This window comes from Pocillopora verrucosa, chromosome 8, assembly GCF_036669915.1.
Source record: "Pocillopora verrucosa isolate sample1 chromosome 8, ASM3666991v2, whole genome shotgun sequence".
NCBI classification, from domain to species: Eukaryota; Metazoa; Cnidaria; class Anthozoa; order Scleractinia; family Pocilloporidae; genus Pocillopora; species Pocillopora verrucosa.
This window is the reverse complement of record NC_089319.1, coordinates 3,398,397-3,416,108: the sequence shown is the minus strand read 5'-3', so window position 1 is coordinate 3,416,108 and position 17,712 is coordinate 3,398,397. Positions and strand designations below refer to the sequence as shown.

The 17,712-nt window shown below is 38.7% G+C and overlaps 1 protein-coding gene across 6 annotated transcripts in view; it reads right to left on the bottom strand.

Moving 5' to 3' along the window:
* The window catches only part of LOC131791085 (unconventional myosin-XV), a 44,563-nt gene that overhangs the window by 8,699 nt on the left and 18,152 nt on the right, over positions 1-17,712 (bottom strand). For all 6 annotated transcript variants that reach the window (XM_059108404.2, XM_059108402.2, XM_059108401.2 and 3 more), the window contains exons 24-42: positions 17,321-17,409; positions 16,247-16,331; positions 11,014-11,178; positions 10,529-10,610; positions 10,297-10,430; positions 9,647-9,745; positions 9,209-9,283; positions 8,038-8,198; positions 7,592-7,761; positions 7,100-7,172; positions 6,627-6,827; positions 4,206-6,366; positions 4,047-4,106; positions 3,667-3,742; positions 2,933-3,045; positions 2,746-2,855; positions 2,181-2,271; positions 2,024-2,074; positions 1,251-1,433 (exon numbers count right to left, since the gene is read on the bottom strand). In XM_059108404.2, the coding sequence (XP_058964387.2) occupies positions 1,251-1,433; positions 2,024-2,074; positions 2,181-2,271; positions 2,746-2,855; positions 2,933-3,045; positions 3,667-3,742; positions 4,047-4,106; positions 4,206-6,366; positions 6,627-6,827; positions 7,100-7,172; positions 7,592-7,761; positions 8,038-8,198; positions 9,209-9,283; positions 9,647-9,745; positions 10,297-10,430; positions 10,529-10,610; positions 11,014-11,178; positions 16,247-16,331; positions 17,321-17,409 (4,179 nt within the window). The remainder of the gene's footprint in view (positions 1-1,250; positions 1,434-2,023; positions 2,075-2,180; positions 2,272-2,745; positions 2,856-2,932; positions 3,046-3,666; positions 3,743-4,046; positions 4,107-4,205; positions 6,367-6,626; positions 6,828-7,099; positions 7,173-7,591; positions 7,762-8,037; positions 8,199-9,208; positions 9,284-9,646; positions 9,746-10,296; positions 10,431-10,528; positions 10,611-11,013; positions 11,179-16,246; positions 16,332-17,320; positions 17,410-17,712) is intronic.

Genomic DNA, 17,712 nt, shown 5'->3' with positions numbered 1-17,712 from the left:
AGTTTGAAAATAGCAAACTTGAATTCCACATACTTCACTTTAAATTTCAGTTTTATATTTTCAGGAAAGTTTAGTACTGTCACCTGAACTTAAATGCAAGTGAAATCGGGTGAAATTTTGACATCGAAGGGACGTTTTAGTTGTAAGAGGGAAACCAAATTCGAAGAACTCCTTTTGTAAGGAAAACCCCGCTCTATCAAACAATTTTCATTACCTCAGTAATGGTAAAATGTATAAAAAGAGGGAAAAACTGTTTAAAAAAGCCACATCGCCGACCTCCACTGTGGACTCGCTAAATCCATTCAATAGGTTTACCAGCGAGGAGGCTTCTCAGCAGTTTATCTGAGCCCATGTGAGCAATTCCAAGATATTAGATAGAATACAACTGAGATTGCAGTGATCGGTTATGTATTATTAATGTATTAGAGAGAAGAGGAGGGACGAGGCACCCACATTCAGAAACACATACCCATTAATATAACCAGACAAAAATTTTTTTGAGTCAATGCTATTATACTTTGAATGAAAAGTTCCTGGAGCTTTTCCCAAGACGCTCGGAAGTGTTGTGCGTCAAAGAATAGGTTGACGATTTTTAAATCACAGCATATAGTGTTTTACAGAATAATAAAGAGAATACAGAGCACATACTGAAAGTTGATAAGAAGAAGATGTAGGTAGAAGATTAGAGATGTATCCTGGATGAGAACGATGCCTGTCGAGTGCAATGAGTACCATTCCATTGCGCCTGGGCTTAAATATCTTAGAAGAGCAAGATAAGAAGAGAGGAAGTAGGAGAAAAAAAGAGAGGAACAAGAGTCAGATCGTTCAGGTTAGACGAAAGGCTTATTTAAGAAGTTTCTCAAAAGAAAATTTATGACATTTTGTCGAGGGTTATGGTGCTATAAAAAATGCCAAACTTCTTTTGAGTACATTTAAACGTTAAATATGTTTTGCTCATTTTTACAGCACTTCAGCCAGGCAGATTTAAAGAGCGAAGTAGACCATGACCAATAGCGTTTTCACATGCTTTAGAGGGTTTGCGTGTTTTAACTAGGAGATCCTATTGGTTCCCCTGGGACAAATCCTTGGTTCTGACTGGCTTCTCTGATTACTTTGGTTTAGGTTTTACGAAACTCATTTAAAATGCACTCTGTTCTTGGAACAGTAATGAGAACCTCCATAGATAGTTATACGAAAAAGAAAGTTCGAGAAAAATTAATGCAGTAAAGAGTGGTCTAATTGCACAATACCTCTTGAATGTGTGTGACGAAATCGGCAGGAAAATAGCCGGCTTGGTTGTTGAACACACCATAGACCCAACCCTCCTCCAAATCATCTTTACGCACAATCTTTATGACGTCACCCTTCTTGAAGTTGAGAAGAGCAGGCTCGGGGCTCACGTGATCATAAAGCGCACGGACATACTGCACTTCCTGAAAATCAAGAACATTTTTTCATAATTTCGCTGAAGAACTATGCAGTTTTTCAAAGCGTTACGTTTGCGAAGAAATATGAATAAGAATGAAGACCAAATTAAAGGGAGAAGCGTTCCACTGGCATTTAAGCAACATCAAATGGGGAAGGGGGGGAAATCCAACTTTTATCATTAACGTTATCAACCACTTCCACTAGCATTTAAGCAACATCAAATGGGGAAGGGGGGGAAATCCAACTTTTATCATTAACGTTATCAACCACTTCCACTAGCATTTAAGCAACATCAAATGGGGAAGGGGGGGAAATCCAACTTTTATCATTAACGTTATCAACCACTTCCACTAGCATTTAAGCAACATCAAATGGGGAAGGGGGGGAAATCCAACTTTTATCATTAACGTTATCAACCACTTGTACCCTTGAACGCATGCATGAGACCTCATACCGTGAAAAATCTCTTTGTTCTCTCTTTTGAGAAACGAAATCCATAACGAGTATTTCAGCTACCACAACAAGAATATCTATTACAGAAGATCCAAAAACAGTACTCAGGACTTTTTAAGTATATCGCACAAGAAATGTCTACCTTTTCCAAATGTCTGAGGTATGTGTCAATAATGTGCTTTGCCTCTGCCGCCTATCAAATAAACAACTAATTGATCAGTACTTCCAAAAAATCAATCTATACATTCGTTTAGAACGCGACGAACTGTGTGGAATTAATTGAACAAAAGTAAACTTACCCTTTCTGTATGGACAACGACTTTAACTTCCTTTGTGAGCGTCAAGGTCAGTTTATCCTTAAGGACCTTTAGCTTGACCAACTCCGTGTACCTGGTGAGAAGAACCTTAAAATCTCAGCTTCAAAGATTGGGAGTTTCAACACAGACGTTTCTGAGGACCTTCCCCAAGACTTATTACAGATCTATAACCTTCGCGCGTTCAGCTTAAAATATGAAGCAAGATCTTTTGAAATTGTCGCATTAGCTTTTGTGCTGAAGTTACCCCTAAAATTTTTGTCATGCGCCGTTCTATGTAGATTTCAGAGAAAAATTGATATTATAACGGCAAGATTTTTCAGCTGCAATATTAGAGAAGGGTCTCTTCCTCTGGAAATTAAACCATCGTCAAGTTAAAACAAATTAAAAGTTGTTATGAGAACTAATCATAGCAACTAAGTAAAACGAGACGTTATTAAGGGATTTAAAAACTGTTCCAAATATTATCGAAAGTTAAATCCTTCGCGTGAAATACTCCAAATTAAAGATTAAAAAGTGTCTTAAAGAAAAGAATTACAAAGCAACTTACGGGATGTTTCTCATGACTTCCAGTTCATCAGTTATTTTCTCTCTTTTTACCAATTTGACACCGTGTTCAGACACAGCTAAGTAATGCACATCTGGCAATTCATTCTGACCCTAAAATAAAACAATAATCCATCATTCAAATACCGCTCTGCAGTGTGAGCTCTGATTAAATGACATAGAATAACTACCTTAACAACAAAGAACCGGCTGAAATAGAGGGGCAGCTGTCTGGCAGCCTCGATAATGATGTCCTCCACTGGAGCACTTGAGTGAGGCCTCTCCGGCGTGATGCCATATTTTTCTATAACGAATCAAACGGCGCAAGTGAAAAGGATTTCTTAACAAAATTAATTCTCATTTGTGTTTTCCTGAGCGTCATACAAAGGCAAAAACCTGAGTCTTCAGCGTGGCATTGAACCCTAGAGCTTCAGATTTCGCTCTTGAAAGTTTGAGTTTAAACTTTTCGAAGAGGGTTCAAACTTGTTCATTGTTCCACAGTCCAAACAGGATGAGTAAAATCTTCCTCTCTTTTTACGACGAGAGAGCTTCAATTAACTGGCTTTTTGTATTTTTTTTGCTTTTGTTTTGTTTTGTTTTTTTCGTGTCGAGAATGTCATTTGTTGGTCAGTTCCTGGCGGTAATTGAGCTTCAAAGTCACCATATTTCTGACCCTAGCAGCACACAGAACGCATGTCATGTTATAAGCCTGTCAATAAAGGATGAGGATCTTGTCGGTGTTCGAAGGGTCCTGGAAATAAGTACTGCTAAGACGAACGAAGACGCAAAGCGCAAATATTCAGCACTCTGGGTTCCCGATCACGAAGTGCTGGATGAGAGGATGCGACGAACCATGGTCTGTTTATGAGGAGACGAAGCAATTCAGCTAATCCCAAGTATTTAGTGTGCTTATTATTAAACTTACGTAATAAAAGCTGCATCCGTTTGCAATCCTCTTGTGACATTTTACAGCAGCAATTTGAGTACGAATCGCGAAGTATCTGAAAATAAATCAGAGAGTAAATTGGATAAGAAAACAATTTTCCGTCCAGCCCTACTTGTACCCCCCTTTAGCCTGTTTTCGGGCCAGAATTTTGAAAAGGTTATTCGAAATTGGTAGAACTTTGCCCTTTTCTCTAGGAACACGAACTAAATGTGCGACTTAGAAAGCTTTTGCAATCTCCTGGCTCACTGAAAAATGAATTTAAACAAAAGTTAACGAAATACTTAAAAAGCGTATCCATCAATATAAGCTTCTCAACGCTGATAAGCTAGGGTACACACGAGCGAAATATTCGTACATACCTGTAGAAATATCAGCCGCTGCTTGAGATTATTGTCCAACTTCTCGTCTGCCGTGAAAACCTAAAATGGAAAGAGAACATAAAATTACGCCACCGCTCGTCAAATCTATCACGGCTCTAAGCATGCAAACAAGATTTCGATCGACTGCTGTTAACTCACCTCTTTGCGAATGTTGAATTTCCACTTGACATGACTATATGAAAGATACGGTCCAGTACACCTTGGATGTAGAGCCGTAACGTTGTTTCTGTCGGACAATACAACAAAATTTAGCGACGAAGAAGCTCGTTTGTGAAAGTCTGGTCTTTCTTTGGCAGCACTCTCCCTTCGGGGGGAGGATTCGCTGGAAAAAGTAAAACTCTCCCCATGTTTGACAGGAGACGCCGGTCCAGGAGAGCGGAGCTCTTCCCCTCCTGACTTCCCCTCTAAGGCAGCTATAGCCAGCGCTACCTTATCAGTGCTTCGCCTCTTAAGCCCCGGTCGCTCCGGGGAGTCAAGATTCTCAACTGTGCTTTCAGAAATGGCTGGAGGTGGCGCTGGAAACTCCTCAGAAGACGAGGATCGTTCCTCACAAGTGGATAGTGGTGGTGGTGGAGGAAGCGATGACGTACGTGCTGGGACGGGCACCTGAGGTGAAGGAACGGCGTACGCTGGAGGAGGCAACAAGTGCCCAACGTCCGAAAATTCAGGCGGAGGTAAAGGGACATCAGCCACGGTCCCATCCATGTGGCTCGCTGCATAGCCATTTGTAGCAGCGCCAACGGAAGGAGGTGCAGGGCCGTCGACTGTTTGTTCCTCTAACTGTTGATGTGTAGGCTGATTTGAAGCAGCAAGAAAGGACTGCATCTGCTCCAACTGAGACTGCTGCTGTTTGGCGAGCATCATAAGCTGCTCCTGCTGCTTCTGAGAGGCTACCGTTTGCTGTTGTTGCAAGAGTGCTTGCTGCGCGATCAGGCGCTCAATAAGAACTTGCTGCTGAGCTGCCAGCATTGCCGTTTCCATGTTGGGTTGGAATAATGGACCACCCAACACAGGCCCGCCACTCGCTTGGGGAACCAAGAGTGGCACATTCGCCTGAGGCATAGCCAGGGACCCATTGGCCTGTGGCATACCCACGGGGCCATTCGCTTGAGGCATAGCCAGGGACCCGTTGGCCTGTGGCATACCCAAGGGGCCATTTGCTTGTGGTATTCCGTAGTACATGGTAGGCATACCCATCATTCCTGGGAAACCATTTGTTTGCATCATTCCTGGGTAACCATTTCCTGGAGCCTGGGCGGTTGGATGTACACTAAATCCATTCCCTTGACTGTGAGCCTGTCCATTCACAGCAGGTGCTGTTGATCCTGATGATGTACCACCATTAGCTGTTGCAGTGTTGTTTGGCTGGTTCACACCTCCGCCGCCTTTCATGGCTCCTTGTAATGCCGTCTCATTTGATAAACCCTCTACTCCTTGTGAGAGCACAGGGTCGAATAAACTGTCTACAAAGTCTTTCACCTGTTTAGGCGACTCCAATCGAACTCCAGTTTCCAGCGAATGCACTGAGTCATTGTCACCTCCCTCCCTGCTAGAAATAGAAACAGTGTCCGTTGTGGGTCTTCCACCATTTATGTCAAGGACAAAGACATTGTCGTCGGATGACGGAAGTGGACCTTTCTCGGTTTCTACAAAAGCCCGACTAGCTCTCTGTGCCTTCCGTTTCATCTCTCTCATCAGTTCACTGTCTTCCTCCTGGCGAGGAGCTGACTGCATCTCCGGCTTTCTGCACTTAAGTTGCACCGCCCGGGCTTGCATTGCAGATTCAAAAGGATCTTCACTGATTTCTTTGGTGGCTGATGTACTGCTTCCTGTTGACAACACACGTTCACGAGTCTCACGCATTTTCTTCGCCTTTGCCATAACTTCAGCCATAGACAGACCACTTTCCCTTTTCTTCTTGTCTTTGCTATCCTTTTTCGTTACCTTACGTCTAAGAACCACCTGCCCGGTCGGTGGAGCAACCGGTGGTGGTGGGGGTGGTGGTGGTGGCACAAATGCAGGTGGGGGTGGAGGGGGTGGTGGTACGAACGCATTTGGAAGGGGAGGAGATGGGGCTGATTCGACACGAGGAGAGCTGCTTCCCAATCTCGTCCTTTGTACAAGATTGTCTTCTACCGGTCCTTGGTAATTAGCACTTGCAATCCTTGCTGATGTAGCTGCACTCAATGCATCTTCTCGTTGTATGTGTACCGGCGCTGAAGGTGGCTGCTGCTCCACAACCGTGAATTTGTGGGCAATTTCTGCGACGCTTTTTCCACGAGCTTGCGGCATGTGAAGGCTGTGAAGAGAACGGAGAATATCATGGTTGGACAGAGAGAGAATGTACACGTGCACACGAATGAAACAAGAAACGAATAAGGAATTACACGTACAGGGAACGTACAAAGTGACCGACGGACCGAAGGAATGTAGTGTGATCCCGTACAAAAAAAAACAATTCAAAGTATAATTCAATAAACACACGAGAGGGCAAACAAAGGAAACAACACCACTAAACAGAATCGAGCTTGTAATGGCAATTGACAAATTACTACTTACTTGGATAATGTCTCCAGCTGACCTGGAGGAATATTGCTGCCTGGTTTAACAGTAAGAAGAGATGAGGATCGAGACAAAGGAAAGGCTGGTGGGTATTCCAGTTCGGAAACAAGATCAAAAATATAATCCTTGCCAGCCAGAGTACAATGCCAGTTACTTGTCTCCAAATCAACAGTCCAACCCTTCGCATCTTCAATACCTCTGAAAACAAACACATTAACACATTACATTCACGATATTTCGGTCATACTATTCTGATTTTTTTTTCTTTCTACGAAAAAACACCAATTAAGAGTGGAGAGAATAAGTTCGGGTGGCAAAATACCAACTTATCGAGATGACTTTCAATAAAGTTAAGTTGGGAGTGCAGAGCAAAAGATAAAGACTGCTCGCTTAGTCCATAAACGAGTAACGAGTGATATATGAATGAATTTAAAATACTGAGAAGTTATACTGAATTCAACCTGGCTCACCTGTCTTGTAATATCAATTTTGCCAGGTCTTCTCCAGTTGTGCAAGATTCAACTTCTGCCGTCCTTCTCTCTCCTGAAAAAGGAGGATGAAACATTTATCCGTTTTCATTATTTCAAATTCAATCTTAACAAGACAAAAGAATACACTGTTCCTTCACTTCCACCTACACACTCATAAAACACATTAACACCAAAAAGTTATCTCTGTTAAAGGCACCACTTACGGATAACTTATCTGCTATAATAGATTAGAGGGGGAAACTACTCAACCACACTTGTGGAATAGAATTTCCCTAAAGTCCTTCATAATTGTCTAAACGAAAGCCCTTAAAAAGCTTCATACACCAACAAGTTTCGCCCTCGAGAAATACAAATTTTTTTTAAATTTCTGCATCTAAACCACTAAGGAAAACTTGATAGTGTAAACATTTAAGTATAAATTTTTCCACCATGTGTTCAAAATACTGCTGCTAACAGCTGAGTGTTTCATACCGTCAGGAAAATGACACTCGGCAGCCATGTTGACTCTCATCTTTGCCGCTTGCCACTCCAACATGGAAGGCGGATGTGATCGTGCCACAGGAGACCCATTCATATCCCAACACAACAATTTATGTTGACAATAACTTTTATAGCCGTTGAAAGCTTGATCCGAAATGTACCTGAAACAAAAACAGGAAAGCAGTTGATTAGAAATTAAAGCACAAGTTTCAAGCAAATTCCAACATTGAAATATCCAGTTTAAAGTCAAAGTAAATAGAAAACTTTTGACAGCATTAACAGGTCTCAAGGATATCAACATGAAGCATTAACAGCACTACCAACACGGTCACAGACATGAACACCGAGTGAGTCGCACTCAACATTTAGATCAAAATCACGATGTATTAGCCGCTGACCACACCCTTGAACACTGATATCATAAAGCCTCTGCTTACTTGAGTAAAGGCTTGTAGAGTCTGGTGGACGGTGCAAAACAGCAGAGAAACAATGCAAAGAGAAGCCAGCCTCGTTCGTTGCTCGTATCAGAAGTGTTCCCCCAAGTCTGGTTGCAAAGATGGCAGTACATCTCTTCGCGAAGTTCAGGTTTAAAAATGCCCTAGATAAACAACAAAAGATTGTACATTTGAACCCCGATAACTAGAACCCTCAGTAACCCGAATTCCTTGCTAACTCGAAGCAAACCCGATTTCCCTTGGATTTGCCTCATATACTTGCTGTAATTTAAACCCCTATGACTCGAAACCCGATTTTCACTTTTACGGACCAATGAACCATAACATTTTGCATCGGAAGATAACATTTAATCTCATTTATATATTATGACAAATTGACCTTTGTCGACATCACGCGTTTGTATGTCCGTAAACAAACAGTTTTGAAAGTTCTTCCCGGCGAAGAGAAATAATGGCGCGTAATCTGGAATCGATCTCTTGTTTGTCATTACTTATAAATCGTGCCCAGTTCATTCTTGAGAACAAAAACATGTTTCCTCTTCCCCTCAAAATTCACTGCGCATGGCACTTGCATCCCTTCGTCAGTTTCTTGACTTTGAGTCCGCCGGGCATTGAGAAGCTGTGTAACTCTATTGACAGACACAGAATGGCTGCAAACGCCAGGGACTTATGAAGGACTATTTTTCAAATCAATTATGTGAATAGATTTTTCAACAAATGTTAAAGAGAGATTTAGCACTAAACATTCTGAAGAGCAGCTACTTTATAGTACTTGCGGTTTTCATGCTCTTGTTTTGTCTTCTTTTGTTTTGTCATTTTTATGCTCTTACATTTCTAGAAATCTTACATTAAAACATGTATAAGCACAAAACCTTTTTATTCAAGTGCTTCTGGTCTTTTTGTTCAAAACCCCCTCAAAATCGAAATCCCGATAACTCAAAGTAGTTTCAATTTCCCTTGGCAATTCGAGTTACCGGGGTTCAGATGTACATAATTTAAGAAACAAAAAGAATTTGACGTCAATAGAGGGCATCAACTCGTATTGAACCGCATACTTCATGGTTGAAGTTTCTAATGCTGAGTATGAATACTTTGAGCTTCTTGGGATGAATCTATCACTGTCTAACCGGTTGTGTTTCTGAAAATCACTTACCATTTGTACAAGGTAGTTTCCAACAGCAAATTCCTTTGTATCTGTTATAGATTTATCGTCCATGAATCGCATGACCTGCAACAAGTAAGAGGAAAAGCAAACGAGAAACCTTTCAGTTTTTGCACTTACAGGTGAAGGAAGTGTAGTGGAAGAGGGTCCAATTCTTTCCGCGGAAAGGGGGAGATGAAAATACTTTCACCAACCTAAACAATTATATATAATAGCCATCTGTGGCTCAAACTTAGCAGCAGGAGAATATACTTTCTAGACAATTAAACAAACAGCTCCATTTTTAATGAGGAGAAAACTATTTATTTGAGGGAAAGATATGAGAATAAGTAAAAATAGAGCCATACATGTGAATCTACACCTCAAGAAATGATGCAGTGTTATCGTGGTTAGCTCCACTTTGCAGATAAAAAAATAATAACTTCTTACCAGCTGAAAGAGTCCTATGGCCATGACACTGTCGGAATACTTGACAGGCAACAAGCTGGTTCTTAGGGGGGACCTTACCATTCGCCATTGATGTTCACTCTAACAACACAACGTGACAACAACAATTATGGGAAGAATCGTTCGTAAAGAGCGCACAACTACTAATTGCTTTCCTCGTCCTCTTTTTCCAAGTTAAATTGGAGTTTTGACAAATTGCTTTTGTAAAGGCTACAAACCGAAAAGGACGGCGAAAAACCCTTAGGACAAGGACGGGAACCAGGACCACAGGGTGGAAGGCAAGAACTCCCACGACTGCACCTCAAAAAGGTCTATTGTAGGTGTGAGCGCAGTGACTCTGAAGATGACGTCCGCTGTGGTGGTGCTAACTACCGAGTCACAATGACCTGCACTAGCTTTAATCATATTTACAACCAGTCTGCCCTTCAGTGAGTCAGCTATCAATATCTCACATCTTTTGCGTTTCTTTGTAATTTAATTAAGGGAATTTAGAAAAAGTCGAATTAGTGAAAAAAGGAAACCATATCATCACTTGGAAAAAAAAAACTAAATCAATCAGCATCTGCCACATTACATTTATCGAGGGCCCGAAATAGAGGTAAATCAGAAGGAAATATAGATAGAAAACTTACCTGGAAATTCTCTTGAGCAAACTTTGAGAAGAGAAAGTCGTTGATATTTTCTGGTAACGTTGACGTTGCATAATCGTGTTTAATTATGCCTCCTCTATTTTCATGAACTGACGATCCATGGGTCAAGGTCCAGCCTAATTTCGCAAGTACACGAAATAATGTGAACATGTTGATCGTGGAGCAAAAGGAAAATAATCATATCGGCGAATCAGAACAAGGACAACACACTAACCTTGGATACTGGCAAAAACCAGTGCCAAATCTGCTGGAATCTCAAGATGAGTGACGTCTGTTGCGATTTGTTTCTCAATTTCCTACGAAAAGGTGGTAATAGCTTACCATTAATAAAACAAATGCTAAGCAGATAGCATATCCTACATTATTGTTAACACTGGCATAAAAATACATGACCTTTTCAAACAGCCATTAATTCAATAATTCCCCAGACAGGAACAGCTAAGCTAGCTTAAAACTTCATAAGGTACAACCAAAGGCACCTCCATCCACCGCTCTCTCCCCCCCCCCCCCCCTCCCTCACTCGATTGCTCAAAGAGTCAGTCATTATACGGAGCCACCTGGTAACATTCCAAGGCACAAATCATGGACAGAAATCTTAAAACAAGAGTTTGGTGGGATGAGATAAAAACATGACATGATAAAAGTAAGACAGGAGTTTGCTGGAGTAAGTTAAAAGCAGAAAAGAACAACGATACAAACCACCACTTCTGGAACATGTTTTGTATCCACCGTTTCCACAGTTTGGGGAGCTACTGCAGCTGGAGGTGCCGAGGAGTCTGGAGGGGCTGACTGAGTGCGCGGCGCTTGTCTGAGAAAATGCTGCTTGTCTCTTGCCTTCTCTTTCTGGCGTCTCTCATTCTGCTGCTGTAAAAACCAAAAGGAAATTTGCCAGAAATGAGAGACTATGGCAAACAAATAGGAGTTGGAATAATTGAGGTGTAATCTATTCAAAGTAGCCTTCTCTAAATCTGCAGTAAGGAGAGGACACATTCAAACATCATAACGAAGATCAGTCAAATGATTTTAGCGTAATTCAGAGTTATTATTTACAAAATTATGCTACTATGCAAGGCCGGAGAGGTGATGGGAAGCGATCGAGCATAGGACTTTCTCTCCTTCTCTTTGCTTTCTCATCGCACCTTGCGCTCCACGACACCGATTTTAGCCACCCGCGTCATGAAGAAAACCGGCGTTGTCTACAACTATGTTCTACAAGTATTTGGTTTAATACCGACAAATGATCGTTAAATCGTTTGTCTCGTTATGTAGAAGAATTGCAGTTCAGCAGTCGATACGTCGCGATCAATACAATTAATTAGCCTAATCCTGCATTGTGAGACAAACAATTAAACGTTCATTTATCCACGAAACCACGGTGAACACATTTGTCTATGTGTTTATAATGCTCTCATTCAGAACAGATACTCGGTATGGATGGATATCCAAGTAAAGTTATTCATTATTTTATAAAAGTTTATCTAACATCTGATTAATTACACTAATCTATTAATAACATAAGTCCCAGCAAAAAGTCAACACAATAAATGCATCTAGGATTAATCCTTATTATAACAGAAGATAAATAAACCAACGAACTAATCAAACAACATGGTAAACGGACTCAACATGTAATGTGGATATCAAAATCTTGTTTCAAAAGGAAACCGTAGGAGTTTTTCATAGGTTGTAAACTTCGCAGTGTCTGATCACAGAAAACTAGAGATACCAGCACTGGGTTTAATAAAACGTAAAGTTTACGCCAAAGAGTAGAGACTTTAATCTCTGCTCGAAACTAATTTTGAAAGTGTTTATGTCAGCTCGTTACACAAACGAGAACAGGAAAATTCATACTTATATCTGAAGTGTTACAATTAAAACAACTGGTTTAAATCAATCGCAATTTACTGCATATAACTTGACCCATGGAAATCACCAGAAAAAAATTTTTACTCTTTACACTGTTTAGCCCCAATTACAAGAGATGATGATAACAAGCAGTAAATTTATAAAAAACAAGCATTTGAAATTCTCACTCATGTGTTAATCGAGAGAATGTTCTACAAAAATTCCACGAAATGCATGACTGAATTAAAATTCAGGCACTTGTATCCTGTAAGATAAACTCTGTTCCTTCACCAAGGTTGAAGACAAAGAGGCGACAAATCCAGCTATTTTTTTCATACTAAATACATCACCTGCATTTGATGCCTTCTTTAAATGTCTAAACGGGAGGTTTGTTTACATTAACCACCAGAAACTGGCGACTTGTCAGTTTACAAATATTTAAATTATGGTTCAGAATTTAAAAACCCGCAGAATTTTCGTGCCAGTTTAAAGAACAAAGCCACGCTTAACATCTACGAATTTAATTTACAGAGTTAGAATATTCAGCTTCTCAAAAATTAACCTGAAGATTATGTGCGACCTAATATCATACACTGCATGCATTCATCACAAAATTATAAGTTTTACTTACTTCAGCATTCATGTATGTATTCTTTTGTTTAACCTCAACCCAACAAGTTTGCGTTCCTCTGATAATCAATGAATTGGTCCCTATAGGTTTGCCTCCACCGATAAAACACAACCTTGACTTTTAATAACATACTGGCCGCTGCATACTTTACGTTCTTTCCGCCGAGCGTCAGAAAACACTAGTGGCTATTTACAACAATACAGAGCTATTTCAACAGATGAAGTCATTTGAAACAATAGATTCTGACTCTCATATGCTAATTGAAAGTAATTTGCAACTGCATGAAATTTTATTCAAAATATGTGTCAGCTAGCCAGCCTGCCAATATTATTCTCTTAACAACACACGGTAAAATATCAAACAATTTCTGTTTTAAACGGGGGTGATATTCCTGACATCGTATTTCATTCGATATTTATTCCGATACACTACATGAAATTTCGAGACATTCAAATTTAACAACTACAACTTACGAAAGCGTTAACCTACTTGCGAAACAGTCGGTAGAATCTGCAGGAGCTCTCATCTACTGTATAAACAAGGAAACTAAATATTCTTTTTCACATTCTTTTATGTATCTGCACGGTACCAAATAATTACAGAAAAAGTTAATCATTTTCCTCTCTGTATTTTGAAAGAATCAAGACATTATATCTTAAGTTATTAGTGAGAAACCCCGCCAAAAAATCAGCAGATTAATTGAGTAATAGTGGAATACATGTTTTATATCATGTAGTATATCGTTTGAAAAAGCGTTATCAAAGGAAAATTGTTTCTAAAAATAAGGCCAATATGAACTACTTGTATCTTAAAATATTCTAATCATGTCTCTTGACCACAACATACTCCCTTTTCTAGAAATTCTCTTAGATAATGCTGTCCGCTTGTACTTAACTCTCAATAAAAATTACTTTTTTAAAACAGAAAGAGCAGCCGTTAAAAAGGAGGTGAGTGTCCTTTGGCCAATACTTAAGTTAAGAAAAAAAAATCTTTCACTTCAAAATAAGACGCCAAAAAATGTGCTTCGTACATTACGACATTATTTAGCTAAAATGACTGACCTCAACACAATCATTGATTACAGAAGTCAAATAACAATGATGTTATAAAAATTAACATATTTCATTACAGTTTATAGAACACCTCAAAAATTTTCCCACGACACATAAGTGCACCACTTTGTTATCATGAGATGATTCCTCTCAACAACACTTTCAGAGATCCTGTCGAACTTTCCGTTCTGCATAATCCTCATTCGATCAAGAGATAAATTTTTTAATTAAAAAAATGGCATAGTGTTGTTGTCAGTTTGGATATCATGACAATTATAACTCCTTGCGCTGCCTGTGACAGTAACTAAAGGAGCTAAAATAATGAGTCTTGAACATAGTCATACCTACTGTGGATAAATACCCTTACAGAGAGTAATTAAAATGAACATGAAACTTTATCATAGGCCATTACACTAACAAAAATATTTTCCCCCCACACATCCTCTAGAAAAATCTGGTCATGCAAATACAATCAATAGTGTACCTTCACTGACTTTCACCTCAAAAATACAAAAATTGATTCACTGCACACTTTGCCCCAAATTTTACCCTACACGTCCACATGTTCTAAACATTTATAGTTATTCACACAATATCCTGTTGTTAACAATTTCCAATCTTCTCGTCATCTTCTTGATTGACAATGTATTGGTATAGAATGTATTGGTATTACAATGTATTGGATAGAAATAACTTATTGGTCAATCTGCCAAATGAAAATTCCAACATACAAACCAGTTCAAAAATGAACTCTTACTAATAATTAAAATGAGTTGATCACATTTGAAGATGAGGGGTATACCTGTTCAGGATTAACAGTCCAAGTGTGGGTCACGAATGCAACCATCATGTCCAAATAGCATGATTCCTTCTAAATATGCACTCACAGATCACATGTAAATGAGATTTCTCCAGCAAGCTCTTGTCCAAAGCACTTTAAAGAAGTGATTACTTGAAAGAAATCCAAGCTAGCAAACCTTTTTACTCATAAAAAAATTTCCCACAGCTTTGATCATCAGGTGCATGTTTAAACAGACTTTAGTGAGTATTGAAAAAAAGTGGTGTCAAATAATTTGATAATCATTTGAACTCTTTTGGCTAAAACTGATGGACATTTTCCAGGAGTAGGTCAAGTGGTGGTGTGATGACAAATATTTACAAATATCTGCTATGTGATGATCATTGACCACACAAAATTCTAATAATTTGATTTAAATAGACAATTTTTTCTATACATGCATTTTTGGTTACATACATGAATAATTCATTAATATTGTCTGAAAGGAATCCATGAATACACACCAGATTGAAAATCTTGGAGACAGAATAACTTTTGGAAAAGCAGTTTTGAATCCAATGAGTGAGGATGAAGCTCTGAACACCACTGAGCAAGTAAAGGTATCAAATAACAATACTGTATAACATAACCATATCATACACTGTATCAAAAAAAGTAGACATAAATATTATTTTCACAATAATATCTAGGAGATCAGTTAGATAAATGTTGAAAGAATGCATCTTTATCATTTATATGTATAAGAATGTATCTATATCTTAAATCTAGCATACTGGTTTATTTATAATAGCTGCTGTAAACTGTAAACGCACTACCAAAAAAAAAAAAAATGAATTCTCCATCATGAACTCATAAACAGGTTACTTTCACATTGGATAATTCTCTTTTAACCATTAACCTTTCATCTTATTGCACTTTGTAAATCTCAGCATGCTACATCACGTCAAAACAATAATTTAGATGATCTCACAAATGTACTAATAACTACTGAAATTTAATTCTTACTGCATTCATAACAAAATCATAATAAACACTTCTTCAATAAATTAGAGTAGCTTTTAAAGACATAATAAATGTTCCAGACTAATATAAATTTTCATGCTTCTGTGTGCAGCAAATAAGGTGTGATTGCTACAGTTGTAGGTTATATCTTTCATGCAATCTGGAAATTGCAAGTTAATGAAAAATGTTAAGACCACTCGCTAAAATGAAAACTTGAACAGTATGTGATGAAATAGAGTCATTGGCTCACTTAAATTGGCTTCTTACATGACTGTATACATTGCATGTAATTGTCATTTGGCACAAATTCATTTTACTTCCTTAATATATGATGCAGAGAAGGTTACTACCCCTATAGATTCTACCTACTGTAGCTCACATAGAGCCCAGTATTTTTTTGTTTTCAGACTGAAAATATATTGCATACAGAGTATGTTGATAACCAATACATGTGTGTTCCCACTATCACTGGAATGAGAAAATGTATACACTGTATGCATCTCCACCAAAAAATTACTAGCCCCACCGATACAAAATTCAATTATACAGATAATAAAAATATTTTCTTTTTTACTGTAATATATTTAAGACTGAGTAACTGACCTTCAAGAAAGCTCGTCTATGTCTCTGCATCCTATAAATTGCCTGGAGAAGGATGAATCCTTTTCTTGCCTTTAAATATTTATTTCTGCATGATAAAAGAAGGAACAAGGACAAGTATGAGACGATGCTATTCATCAGTCAAAAGGCCAATATACAGGGCCACTTCTTTCAAAGGCAGTTCGCAATAATCCAGGATTAAAAGTTTAACTTGTCCTTGATTTTTCTTGAAATAATACGTATATTAGAGCTTACTTTTTCAGAGGTTTAACTTAGCATGAAACGGAACTGAAGGAAAACACAATTAGAACTGTCTGCAGAGCTACAAAACTAACTAAAAATGTATTGGCTAACCCTTGGTTAGCTAAATAATCCTTTAAACAACTTGCCCCAGAAAACTAAACATGACTAAGCAGAGACAAAAATAATCAAGATGAATTTTCTTATGTAAGGTGAACAGCTGGTCACACCTGTCAAATCATTAGGACTAAAAGGTGAGCTTATTATGAACTTTATAATTCAAAATTGTACCCTGGCTCTCCAATAGAATCCTATCCATTAAAAACAATTTTATGTCAAGCCAGGGGCTGAACAGTAATAAGTTACACAAAGGTTTTTTTTATGATGATAGGTGAAGTTTTCTTTTCTTGTTTTTTTAACTTCAGTTTTTCTGATGCAAGGATTTCTAATATCTAGATTTAGCCAAGCCTAAAAGTGGAGCTTGCATTTTTTTTTCCCCTGCATGTCTCAAGGACACAATGCCTTGCCCTGGCCAGGACTAGAACCCAGGTTGTCCGACTTGGAGCCCAGTGCACTAACCACTGGACTACTGAACAAAGCCGTGGCATTGGCATGCCTGCAGTACAGTTGACTACGCCATTAGCCATTGCATGTCACACCACCAAATCTGATAAAACAGCTCCATAGCTTACACATATTAATCTCAATTAAAATAATAACCATGGTGGTAAAAAGCATATATGAAGAAATAGATAATTATACAAAAAACACAAACAACCTTATGCCTGGATACAGTAGAAAAGAACTGTTTCAGAAAGTGCAACCAATTCATCATACCTTTCTAAAATGCGACGTGTGTTACTTTGAATAACAATTGCAGCCTTCTTCATTTTAAGGTATCTGTTATTGAGGTAATATCCACGCATCTAAAAAAAATGAATGATACAAATGAGTTCAAATCAGTGCATTGACTGCACATAAAATTCATGCTCAGAGGAGAAACAACATCATATCTTACAGAAAATGATAATTAAAATTTATTTTTAATTAAATTCAAAACAAAAAAGTGCTACTTTACATGTCTCCTTCTATACCCCCTTCGACCCTTTAACTATTGAGAGTGACTGGCTTGTAATTTCTCCTCACAGAATCACCCTTCCCTGGTGAAAAACCTCACAGGATCTTTGAGGATCTTCAAGGATTGACAAAGACCTGCCAAAGATCCTTAA